This window comes from Pelodiscus sinensis, chromosome 24 (assembly GCF_049634645.1).
Source record: "Pelodiscus sinensis isolate JC-2024 chromosome 24, ASM4963464v1, whole genome shotgun sequence".
NCBI lineage: Eukaryota > Metazoa > Chordata > Testudines > Trionychidae > Pelodiscus > Pelodiscus sinensis.
The window spans coordinates 16,211,501-16,224,321 of NC_134734.1; the positions used below are offsets into that span (position 1 = coordinate 16,211,501).

General features: G+C 48.1%; 1 protein-coding gene across 5 annotated transcripts in view; it reads left to right on the top strand.

Moving 5' to 3' along the window:
- Window positions 1–8,006: 8,006 nt before the first annotated feature.
- SMG5 (SMG5 nonsense mediated mRNA decay factor) overlaps window positions 8,007–12,821 on the top strand; it is a 58,075-nt gene continuing 53,260 nt past the window's right edge. For 2 of the 5 annotated variants that reach the window (XM_075907430.1, XM_075907431.1), the window contains exon 1: window positions 8,012–8,168. In XM_075907430.1, the coding sequence (XP_075763545.1) occupies window positions 8,119–8,168 (50 nt within the window). In that variant the 5' untranslated portion in view covers window positions 8,012–8,118. Of the gene's footprint in view, window positions 8,195–12,821 lie in introns of all 5 variants that reach the window. The other 3 variants (XM_075907432.1, XM_075907433.1, XM_075907429.1) reach the window with 3 other exon arrangements.

Sequence of the window (12,821 nt, forward strand, 5' to 3'; positions counted from 1 at the left end):
GGCAGAAAAGGCTGTTCCCACAGGTTGTGGGCATGTGTTGTGCATGTGGGGTGGGTGCATGTTTGTGTGGTGCCTGTGTGTTGTGTATGCATGTCTCTGTGCTGCAGCCATGTCTTGTGCAGGCTTGTTTGTGTAATACGTGTCTGAGTCATGCAGTAGTAGTGTATTATTATTATTATTATTTTATTACCCGTCCCGTTGCGACGGTAGACATACACGTGGCCTTCCCCCTCCCCCGCTGTTCATGGGGGTGGGGAGGCTTGATCTGGCTTGGGCAATGCGGCCCCCTCCTTTCCCACTGCTCCAGGGCCGGGGATGCTGGAGCCACGTTGCCTCCTCCCTTCCTGCTGCTCCCGGGGACGGGGATAGATGGGGCTGTGCAGCCTCTTCCCTCCCCACTGCTCCTGGGATGCTAGGGCACGTGCTTGCACTCTTCCCCTCCCCGTGGTGGTGGGGGGCCTGTGTGCGCTCTGTGCGCTGCTCCTCCTTCTCCCGGGAAGAGAAAAACTTAATAGAAACACTTAATGTTAACAAATCTCCGGGACCGGATGGCATTCATCCAAGGGTTCTAAAAGAACTCAAATGGGAAATTGCTGAGCTGTTATCTGTGGTTTGTAACCTATCCCTTACATCGGTTTCCATACCTAATGACTGGAAGGTAGCCAATGTGACACCAATATTTAAAAAGGGCTCTAGAGGCGATCCTGGCAATTACAGACCGGTAAGTCTAACGTCAGAACCGGGCAAATTAGTCGAAACAATAGTAAAGAATAAAATTGTGAAGCATGTAGAAGAACATAATTTGTTGGACAAAAGTCAACATGGTTTCTGTAAAGGGAAATCCTGACTTACTACTCTATTACAGTTCTTTGAAGGGGTTGACAAACATGCGGACAAGGGGGATCTGGTAGGTATAGTATACTTAGATTTTCAGAAAGCCTTTGACAAGGTCCCTCACCAAAGGCTCTTGTGTAAATTACATGGCCATGGGATAAGAGGGAAGGTCCTTTCTTGATTGAGAACTGGTTAAAAGACAGGAAACAAAGGGTAGGAATAAATGGTAAATTTTCAGATTGGAGAGGGGTAACTAGTGGTGTCCCCCAAGGGTCAGTCCTGGGACCAATCCTTTTCAACTTATTCATAAATGACCTGGAGAAAGGGGTAAGCAGTGAGGTAGTAAAGTTTGCAGATGATACCAAACTGTTTAGTATAGTCAAGACAGAAGCAGACTGTGAGGGACTCCAAGAAGATCTCACCAAACTGAGTGATTGGGCAACAAAATGGCAAATGAAATTTAATGTGGATAAGTGTAAAGTAATGCACATCGGGAAAAATAACCCCAACTATATGTACAGTATGTGGGGACTAATTTGGCTATGACAAATCAGGAAAGAGATCTTGGAGTTATTGTGGACAGTTCTCTGAAAACTTCCACACAGTGTGCAGTGGTGGTCAAAAAGGCAAGTAGGATGCTAGGAATTATTAAGAAAGGGATAGAAAATAAGACCCAGAATATCTTACTGCCCCTGTATAAAACTATGGTATGCCCACATCTTGAATACTGTGTACAGATGTGGTCTCCTCACCTCAAAAAAGGTATTTTGGCTTTGGAAAGGGTTCAGAAAAGGGCAACTAAAATGATTAGGGGTTTGGAACCGGTCCCATATGAGGAGAGGTTAAAGAGACTGGGACTTTTCAGTTTAGAAAAGAGGAGACTGAGAGGGGATATGATAGAGGTCTATAAAATCATGAGTGGTGTGGAGAGGGCCGATAAAGAAAAGTTATTTATTAGTTCCCTAAATAGAAGAACTAGAGGACACCAAATGAAATTAATGGGGAGCAGGTTTAAAACTAATAAAAGAAAGTTCTTCTTCACACAGCGTGTAGTCAACCTGTGGAACTCCTTGCCAGAGGAGGCTGTGAAGGCTAGGACTATAATAGAGTTTAAAGAGAAGCTGGATAATTTCTTGGAAGTTAGGTCCATAAAAGGCTATTAGCCAGGGGATAAAATGGTGTCCTTGGCCTCTGTTTGTCAGAGGCTGGAGAGGGATGGCAGGAGACAAATTGCTTGATCATTGTTTTCGGTCCACCCTCTCTGGGGCACCTGGTGCTGGCCACTGTCGGCAGACAGGATACTGGGCTAGATGGACCTTTGGTCTGACTGAGTACAGCCGTTCTCATGTTCTTATGTTCCCCTGTCCATGGTGGGGGCGGGGCCTCAGCAGAGGGGGTGGAGTTTTGGCTAGGGTCCTGCCTTCCCCATGAAACTTGTCAAGTCTTCTCAAATGTTCTCTGTGACAGAGAGTATGACGGATGCTTCTCCTTTTATAAAAGTATATATTATTATTATTTATTTATTATTTAACATGCTTACGTATACTCATGTTGTGAAGGGATGTCAGTGTGGTGTATAGTTGTGTTGTCTTATGCATTCAGGTTTGTGTGTTGTGTTTTCCTGTTCATGGGTATGTGTGACTGGATTGTTTGCACATGTGTCTTTGATGTGTGTGTGCATATACATGCGTTGTGTGTGTATTATCTGTTTGGTGCATTTGCAGTGTGTGTGTGTGCCACGTGGTGTCTGTGTGTATTGGTGCATATATGTGTAAGGATAGGGAACATATAAGTATATATGTTGTGTATGTAATAGGCATAGGTGTGTAAATGTGGTTTCTGTGTGGGGGTTTTTCTATGTGGATAAAAGTGTGTCGTATGTTGTGTGTATCCGTATAGGCTGAAAGCAAAATGTGTGAATGTGATAGCTACAGGCATTAGAGCTGTCGCGTGTGGATCTGCCTGTATGCATATAGAAGTGTGGTGTGTGTTGTGTAATATAAACTCTGTGTGCATGTAGGCACATGTGACATCAGGATAAATGCTGACTTCAGTGTCAGAATCTTAGATCAATATTTAGTTTGCGCTATGTACCAACCCCTGGATTGGACAGTAGTTTGGGTGCTTAATCTGCGTAGCGTAGGAAGCCAGCCAGGGGCTCTCAATATTTCTGTTCAGTTGGAACAACTCACAAGGATCTTGGCGGCAGAGAGAAGCAGATAATACACATCCACAGCCACTTCGCCAAGCAAGCACACCAAGGTTTGTTTTGATGTGGAGCAATTTAGTGAAATGAAATGGGGGAATAGACCTAACGTGGCTACTGTTTATCCTAGCCACCCCCCAAAACCCATCATCAGATTACGTTTAGGATCTAATGATCAAAATTAATGTATGCAATTAAATACTCCAGAAAAGAAATTCCAAATTTAGCTTCTTTCACTCCATCCCATCACAGCACTGCCCAATGGGTGGATAACTGAACTTTACTTAGGACGTGGAATGCCCATTGATTCAGCCTGTTAACATATTTTAAACATATGTTTGAATTCTGCTCCCTTGGGTCCCATCTCCTAGCACTGATCTACCCTGAACTTTAGAAGGCTTGTGTGGCTTACAATACAAAGTGGATTTCCTAGGGACTGATTACATTATGAACTAGAAGATCTACCTGGCGTTGCTCGAGTCCTTAACTCTTTTCTTCATTTAAAGCTCTGGGGTGGGGGATGAGGGGTTCAGCATGCAGTCTTCACTCAGGAGAGAGGACAATCCCAGTCCTCTCTCAGTACAGCAGCTTGGGGTCAGGTGAGAAGCACATAGAATCCTAGAGCTGAAAGACACCTCAGGAGGTCATCAAGTCCAGCCCTCTGCCCAAGCCAGGACCAATCCCAACTCAATCATCCCAGCCAGGGCTTTGCCAAGCCGAGACTTAAAAACCTCTAGGGATGGAGATTCCACCCCCTCCCTAGGTAACTCATTCCAGTACTTCACCACCCTCCTAGTGAAATAGTTTTTCCTAATATCCAACCGAGAGCTCCCCCACTGTAAATTGTAAGTCTTCTGCACTCTAAACAAACCCAAATCCATCAGTCTCTCCTCATAGGTCATGTGCTGTAGCCCCCTAATCTTTTTGGTTTTCCTCCGAAGGAAAAACTTGCCAGCTGTCTACACTGGCCGCTTGAATTTCTGCAAGAACACTGACTTCCTACTGTCTGAAATCAGTGCTTCCTGCGGAAATACTAGGCTGCTCCCATTCGGGCAAAAGTTCTTTTGCGCAAAGCTTTTGCGCAAAAGGGCCAGTGTAGACAGCTCAGATTTGTTTTGAGCAAAAAAGCCCCGATCGCGAAAATGGCGATTTCCATTTCATGAGCAATTGCATTCCAGGCACATCCCAGTGTCCTGGCAAAATCAAACCCTGATCTTGCTTTAAGTTATGATCAGAGGAAGGTGCTTACCAAATTTGTTGGTCCTAGCTCTTACCGTTTAGGAGGAGGTCTTCAAATGGACTCACAGACAGATGGATGGACAGATGTACAATCTCTCTCAAATATATAGTAGATTATAGTTACTCTGGGGACCTCCACTGAAATCAGGACCCTGTTGTGCTAAGCTGCGTGCACACACGTAGTAAGGGATAGTCCCTGCTCCAAAGGGAGTACAGTCTAAACCTTCCCAGATTACTATATCCCTTTCAGGAGTTTGATTCATCAATGTACCCCCAAGTTTCAGCTTGCTTAAAAACTACTTGCTTACAAAATTAGACATGAACATTTAAGTGTCACCATGCATGGTTACTGAAAAAAATCTGATTTTTTCCTTTTTACCATCTAATTATAATATTTATCATCCATCAGTTGGAATGTAAATTATATGGAGATATACCTATCTTATAAAGCCAGAAGGGACCTAGAGACGTCATCAAGTCCAGTCCCCTACATGCACGGCAGGGCCAAGTACCATCCCTGACAGAGTTGCCCCAGATTCCTAAATAGTCACCTCAAGGATTGAATTTACAACCTTTGGTTTCAGAGGCCAATACTCAAACCACTGAGCTATCCCTCCCTATTTCAGTGAAGAATATGTAGAGTAGTATAAACAAGTCATTGTCTGCGTGACATTATAATTTGTACAGCATTCATTAGTGCTTTTTACATAGTGTGTTGTAAAAATAGCCAAATATCTAGATTAGGGGATTTCAAACTCTGTGTTGTGGCTTGTAAGGGCAAGCCACTAGCTGTGAGACGATTTGTTTACCTGCTATAGGCAATCACAGCTCCCATTGGCTGGCCATGGATTGCCACTCCCGGCCAATGGGAGCTGCAGAAAGCGGTGTCCCAGTCTGTACCACTTCCTGCAGCTCCCAATGGTTGGGAACGGCGATCCAAGACCAATGGGAGCTGCAATCGCCTGTACCTGCAGAGGTGCAGGTAAACAAAGTATCCCACAGCCAGCTAGCAGCTTGCCCTTACAAGCCTCGACCCAGAGTTTGAAAACCCTGGATCTAGCTGAGTTGATGTACCCCTATAAGACTACTGCATACCCCTGATAGAGACCCACCGGTCTAAACAGACAAGAGCAACAAAGTCTGGGAGATAAAGCAGGCCTGGAGAATGGAATTGATTTGTTCAAGGTCACGCAGCAAGTCAGTGCCAGAGGTAGGAACAGAAAGCCCTTAGGCCAGATTTATAAATGAATCTAGACCCTTAGAGATGCAGATAAGCATCTACTAGAATATTCAAAATCTAGCATCCTAAGTGCTTTAGGCTCCATCTTTTGGCTCTTAAATGCCTCTACAAATCTGCCCCCTTGTCTTCTATACCAAGCCAACCAAAATACTTCACAAGTAGGGCCCTACCAAATTCATGGTCCATTTTGATCTATTATATTATAATATTTTAAAAATAATAAATTGAATGTTTTCAGATATTTAACTCTGAAATTTCATGTTGTTATGGACTGTAGCAGTCCTGACTCAAAAGGATGCTGTGGAGGGGTTATAAGGATATTGCAGGCATGTTGCCGTATTGCAACTACTGTTGCTAGGGTTGCTTGCCTTCTTTTCTTGCTGGCTAAGAACTACGTCAGACTGTGGATGGAGGCGTGGGGCCCTGTGACTCCTCCACACTTCGTCTCTCCAACCACTCAGCTCTCAAGAAAGTGCAGAACTAAGGGCAGCAATAGCATGAACCCCCTATAATAATATTGCGACTGCCCCATGATTCCCTTTTGGCTCAGGACCCCCAGTTTGAGAAACACTGATCTTCCCTGTAAAATCTGTCTAGAAAAGGATAAAAGTACACAAAAGACCAGATTTCAGCTGGAGGGGGGAGAGGAGAGGGGAGGGGAGGACTAGGGGTGCCAGGGATCCGGTATTGAACCGGACAGTCTGTTTTTTGCGCTCTCTGTCCAGTAAAAAAAAAAATCAGAAAATACCCTCCCCAGCTACTCCTTCCGCCCCTGCCAGGCTTCCGCACGCAACCAGCTGAGGGCTCCCAGTGGGAGCAGGTAATTAATTTCCTCCTCTGCTGCCCCATCCTCTTTGGGAAGTGTAAAATACTTCACCCCTTTTCATCAGACAGTCTGCCCTCTGCTCAGAGCCCAGCCAGACATTCTGGCCTGGGAGTGGGGGCAGAGTACAGCTCCTTCCACTTTCTGTTCACAGATTTTCAGGCATATAATCCATTTCTTGTCATGGCTAGAATTTGGGCCAGGCTTGAATTCTCCTTTATTCCCCTCCACAGCTGAATAAAGGCTCTGAGAGGCTAGCTCAGCCTGGCAATAGGGTTGCCAGGAGGGAGCCCTCAGCTGGCTGCGTGCTGGGAGGTTCGTGTAATCAAAATATCTGATGTAAACTCGATTGTTTATAATAAAGTCCCCATTCAGTTAAGCATAGTTGTGGTGGGGTTTTTTGTTTGTTTGTTTTGCTTGACAAATTTTTAGCACATGTTTGGTATTTATGTATTTATGGTTGGTTTTTTTGATCAACAAATTTTTAGCACGTGTGTTCGGTATTTTTTGGCAACGTTAGGGAGGACCAGATTTCAACCAATCAACCCTGTAGATGCTAAACACTTTATTAATATACCTATTAATCATTTCTTAACCCTTTACAAACTAATTATAGACCATACCCTCAATGTAAAAGTGGGGCCCATTGAAACAGAACCAAGGTGTCCAGACTCCCAGTCAGGATTGCCAACCCACAAAAATTTCATTTATGGTCAAAATGGGAAAAATTTACAGACAGACACATTTTTGTATGGACATAATTTTTATACTATATTAAGATGACATAAACGGCCAAAAGTGCAAAGTAATCGTTGTCATTCATACATCACAAGAACAATATGCTATTTAACTCACTTTCATTTAGTTAGTCATGGTCCACAAAGTTTTCCATTTTGTGATCATACATCTGAACACTGATAACTAAACAACTAAAACGTCCAATTTCCGCTGCTCCGCAGTAAAATGGCTGAAGCAGCACAGAAAAAATTTAATTGCTTTTTTAAAAAACATTTATTGCGCTTTTACGAAATTTACAGACACCTAAATTTTTTTACGGTCTTTACGGACATGTCCAATTTCAGCTAATTTTTTACGGACTGTCTGTAATTTTACTGACGGTTGGCAACCCTGCTCCCAGTCCAGTGCCTGATCCACTAGCATTATTAGTTGGACTGAGAGTTTAATCAATGCCCAGCTGCTGGCTTCTTAAGTCCAGTTTTGGCTTTGGCTTCCACCAGTGTAAATTAGGAGTGACTCCCTCCATTGGTGTCATATAAACGGGTTAAATTGGGAGAACTAGACCCAGTCCGCATCTGCCCTGGAATCCCCCCCAGTCTGAGGCCCCATCCCCACTGTGCAGCTGAGCCCTTCCCCCCCTTTTCTCCTTGGGTTTGGTGACCCCAGATGTTGTCAATAAAGTTTATTTGAATGTCAGTTGAAGCCAGGAGGCGGCCATGTTGCCATCACCAAGTCCTGGCAGCGGAGGGCGACCGCTCTCGCGGGAGGAGAGGAGGAATGGATCGCGAAATCTCGCGGGATGAAGCCGGAGCGGACGCCATGTTGCCCGCCGTCCTGGAGGCGGGGGCGGCAATCCCACTCCCGAGAGAGACTGAGAGTGGCGGGCGAAATCTCGCGTGACTTCAGGCGGAGGGGGCGGGCAGCCGCGGAGCGATGGCGGCCGAGCGGGGCCGGAGGTGGCTGCGGCGGCCGCGCGGGGGGGCGGCGGCGGAGGAGGCGGGGAGCGGGAGCCGCTGAGGCGGGAGGGAGCCAGCCGCCATGAGCCAGGGCAGCGGGACCCCGGCGAGAGCGGCGAGCCCGAAGCCAAGGTGCTGCACACCAAGCGGCTGTACCGGTGAGGCGGGGCCGCGAGGGGGGCTGGTGGGGGGCGGGGGGAGGTGAGGTGGGATGTGGGGAGGAGGGGGCTGGTGGGGGGCGGGGGGAGGTGGAATGTGGGGAGGAGGGGGCTGGTGGGGGGCGGGGGGAGGTGAGGTGGGATGTGGGGAGGAGGGGGCTGGTGGGGGGCGGGGGGAGGGGAGGTGGGATGTGGGGAGGAGGGGGCTGGTGGGGGTGGGGGGAGGGGAGGGGAGGTGGGATGTGGGGAGGAGGGGGCGGGGGGAGGGGAGGTGGGATGTGGGGAGGAGGGGGCTGGTGGGGGGCGGGGGGAGGGGAGGTGGGATGTGGGGAGGAGGGGGCTGGTGGGGGGCGGGGGGAGGTGAGGTGAGGTGGGATGTGGGGAGGGGAGGGCTGGGGTGAGGGGAGGGCTGGGGTGAGGGATGGGAAGGGAGAGTTACAGGGCGGGGAGATTGTGGAGGGGAGCTGGGGGTGCAGGTGAGGGATGTGGGGAGAAGGCGACTGGGGAAATGGGGATGGGGAGATCCAGAAAGCAGAGGAGATGGGTTAGGAAAATGTGGGGAGAAAAGGAGCTGGGGAGTACTGGAGGTGGGGGCGGGGGATGAAGGGAAGATGGAGGGGGAAATGGGGAGTGAGAGATAAGAAGGGTTGGGGGGGATGTGGGGCTGAGGGTGGGGGGATGGGAAGGGACACATGGGGAGAGGAAGGCCTGGGGAGAACACAGCTCAGGGTGGAGGGTTGCTGGGGGCTGGGTGGAAAGTGAAATACTGGGAGAGGGAAGAATTGGGGATAGGGTGAAGGATGGAGGGAAGCTGTGGGGGGCGGTTGGGGTGGAGGAGATGATTGGGAGGGTGAGATACAGGGAGAGGAGGGGCTGAGGGGAAGCCTTGGGAATGGGTGGCAGGTGGATACAGGATAGCATGCATGGGAGTTGAGGCAGGAGACAGAGGGGTTGTCCTCTCCCCCTTCCCATTTGTGCCATTGCTTATATGGGGTAAGGGAAGGGTGTGGTGAAGAGCTGGGCACTCAGCCCCTCTCCGGTATAGTTGCATTGTTAACCTCCAGGTTCAGAGGCTCCAGTGGGACTGGCAGGCTTGGAGGGGCTAGGCCTTATTGCTCACTCTTAAGAGATCCTGGCCCTCTAGGTGTTTGTGCAGCACCCCAATCTGGGTCGAGGCCTTTGGGTGTTATTGCAATACAAATCATGAGTCTGCCTTTGATGATCTCAAGTCTTCACAGAAAAATAGTTCTTGAAATTCCATTATCATTTAAAGCTTTGTTTTATGCATGGAAACAAGCAACAGTTGCCAGGTAGTACAGCAGGGATGACAGTCTTCCTATCATCTGAAGCGAAGGACTGCCATAGTCTTCCGGTTTCGGTGCCTAGAGACATTTCATTTAGGGAATGGGGGTATGTCTACAATATGGGGACCATATTGGCATAGCTGCAGTGCTGTAGCTACGCTGGCATGACTCCATAGTTTAGATGCAGCCTATGCTAACAGGTGTTTTTCCCATTGCTATAGGAATACCCCACCTCCCCCTGCTTTCCCCAAGTGATTATGGGGAGTATTCTGTTAACCTAGCTGCATCTATGCTGGGGGGGTAAGGTTGGCATAGCTATGGGTATGTCTACACTAGAAAGTTAGTTCGAACTAACGGACGTTAGTTCGAACTAACTTTCCTATGCGCTACACTAGCGCTCCGTTAGTTCGAACTTAATTCGAACTAACGGAGCGCTTAGTTCGAACTAGGTAAACCTCATTTTACGAGGACTAACGCCTAGTTCGAACTAGCTAGTTCGAACTAAGGGCTGTGTAGCCCTTTAGTTCGAACTAGTGGGAGGCTAGCCCTCCCCAGGTTTCCCTGGTGGCCACTCTGGCCAACACCAGGGAAACTCTATGCCCCCCTCCCGGCCCCGGACCCCTTAAAGGGGCACGGGCTGGCTACGGTGCCCGTGCCAGGTGCAAGCCTGCCAGCACCCAGCTAGCAGACCCTGCACCTGGCACGGCACAGAGCCACCCACCCGATGCCCCCCAGCCCACCCCCTCTTGCCGGGACCAGGCTGGCGGCTCCCAGGAGCTTGCCCTGGACCGCAAGAGGCGGGCACCTTCCTGGGCTAGTGCGGACATCGTGGACCTCGTCCACGATCTCCGCACTAGGCACAGGAAAGTGGCCGTCTAGGGCAGGAGAGCTGCCAGCCTGGCCACCCAGGACCAGGTGTGCATGAAAATCAAGGGGGTCCACTGAGACCCCCGACACTGAGCCCTGAGCTTACAATGGCCGTACTGGGTCAGACCAAAGGTCCATCTAGCCCAGTAGCCTGTCTGCCAACAGCGGCCAACCCTAGGGACCCTGGAGGGGATGGACCGAAGACAATGACCAAGCCATTTGTCTCGTGCCATCCCTCTCCAGCCTTCCACAAACTTTGGGCAGGGATACCACTCCTACCCTCTGGCTAATAGGACTCCATGGACCCAACCTCCATCACTTGATCTCACTTCCCTTTCAACTCTGTTCTAGTTCTAGCCTTCACAGCCTCCTGCAGCAAGGAGTTCCACAGGTTAACTATTTGCTTTGGCAAGAACAACAACTTTCTCTTACTAGTTTCAAGCCTGCTACCCATTCCTTTCCTTTGGTGTCCTCTAGTCCTTCTTTATGGGAACTCAGGAAGAACTTTTCTGAATGCACCCTCTCCACCCAACCCCTGCTTTTAGAGACCTCTATCCTGTCCCCCCTCCGTCTCCTCTTTTCTAAGCTGAACAGTCCCAGTCTCTGTAGCCTCTCTTCATCTGGGACCTGTTCCCAACCCCTGATCATGTTAGTTGCCCTCCCCTCTCCCAGCCTTTCTCTTCCCCTCTCCCACCTCCTTTTCCCAGTCTCCCCCAGTTTTGTTCAATAAAGACAGAGTCAATGTTGGAAGAAACGTTATCTTTATTTTGTACATCAATAAGAAGGGGGGCTAGGGAAGGGCAAGTGGAAGGAGGTGAGGGAGGAATGGGGTACGAGCCCCCGATGGGGAGGACTGGGCTGGCTCTGCGGGCTTCTGGGGGTGGAAGCTCTCCTGCAGCCCCCCAATTACTCCCTCTCCCCAGATGGCAGCCTGCGGCAAGTGCAGCCGGGCTGATGGCCGAGTGGTGTGATGTGCCCAGTGTGGGCACTCAGGGCACTCCAAGCCAGAACTTCTTTGCAAGCGGGGCACCCCTTAGAACTGTGTGTCCGGGGTGGGGGTCGGGACCCTTTAAGCGCAGCCCTCGGCTAGCCTGAGACAGCATCTCCATGCTCTAAGTCCTCCTTTTATGCCCTGCCGGCACTGCTTCCGGCCATCATTAAGCCCTGTTCAGAGTCCACTCAATGTGGACTTACTAGTTCGAACTAGCAAAACGCTAGTTCGAACTAGTTTTTAGTTCTAGATGCGTTAGTTCGAACTAGCTTAGTTCGAATTAACTAATTCGAACTAAGTTAGTTCGAACTAGCGCTGTAGTGTAGACGTACCCTATGTGACTAAGGAGTGTGGATTTTTCACACATCCTAGGACCATACCTACATCAACCTAAATTTTAAGTGTAAACTAGGCCTGAGAATCAGGATTCCTAGTTTCTACTTGCTGCATGTGCACAGCCAAGTCATTGCCCCTCTCTGTTAGTTTTCCAATCGGGGTAATTTTTTTTCTTTCCCCTGTAAAACTGAGATAACAACGCCTACCTTTGTAAAGCATGTTGAGATCCTTGTATAAAAGTCCAAAGTTTTGAGTGGTTGGTTATTAGAATGCCTTGCCCAATCAGTGGCTGTGATGATTGTTATACAGTTGCGTGCCTTTTATCTTCAAGCTAAATTACACATATTTCGTTACACACAGTGTAGTGAAAAACAGTAGTTTTAGTAGCCCATATTGTTGGCTGCTGTGCCACACAGGAGATACCTACAAAGCTAAAATGTATTAGGATTTTAGTATTAGCAGGCAGAATGTAAAATACTCTATTCCATACTAACACATCATTCTGGTATTCAAAGCAATAGGAAATAAGTTTTATATATAAAGTCTCAGGGCAGAATTTGAATGCATATGTAAGTGCTCATTGTATTTTTACAGCTGAGATAACTATGTGCTTGGGCTTTAAAAAGATCTACTTATTACAAAAGAGGACCAGTTATATTAGGCAGAAACCTGCAGCATAATTTTGTTAAAGAATTTTTAATATCTGTACTGGGCATGGGATCTCTTACATTGCTAGTAAGTTTACTAACATGGCTCCTACAGAGCCTAGTGTCACTTCTCTGTTCAAATGTAGGCTTGTGTGAAGAGTATCTGTAACTTGCTTTCCAGGAAGATGTACTGTGCTAATCATATTCCATGTGCTAGCCGAAGAAATGGGCTATAACAAGCATCTCTGGAAATTTTTGATTCTAGTAATGACTTGTATCTTTGACTCATCTCGGAGGTCCTAATAATGACCGTAAAATATACCTTTGTGGCTGTAATTGTTGTTGAGGTGTCATGCCCAATGTCACCCAACAAAATTGTGACAGGGTGGGTCACTGAACTCAGATCTCTTTAGTCCCAGGCTAGTTCTTCAACCACAAGACCATCCTTCCTTCAGTGCAAGACTTCTGTGTGAAATTGAGGA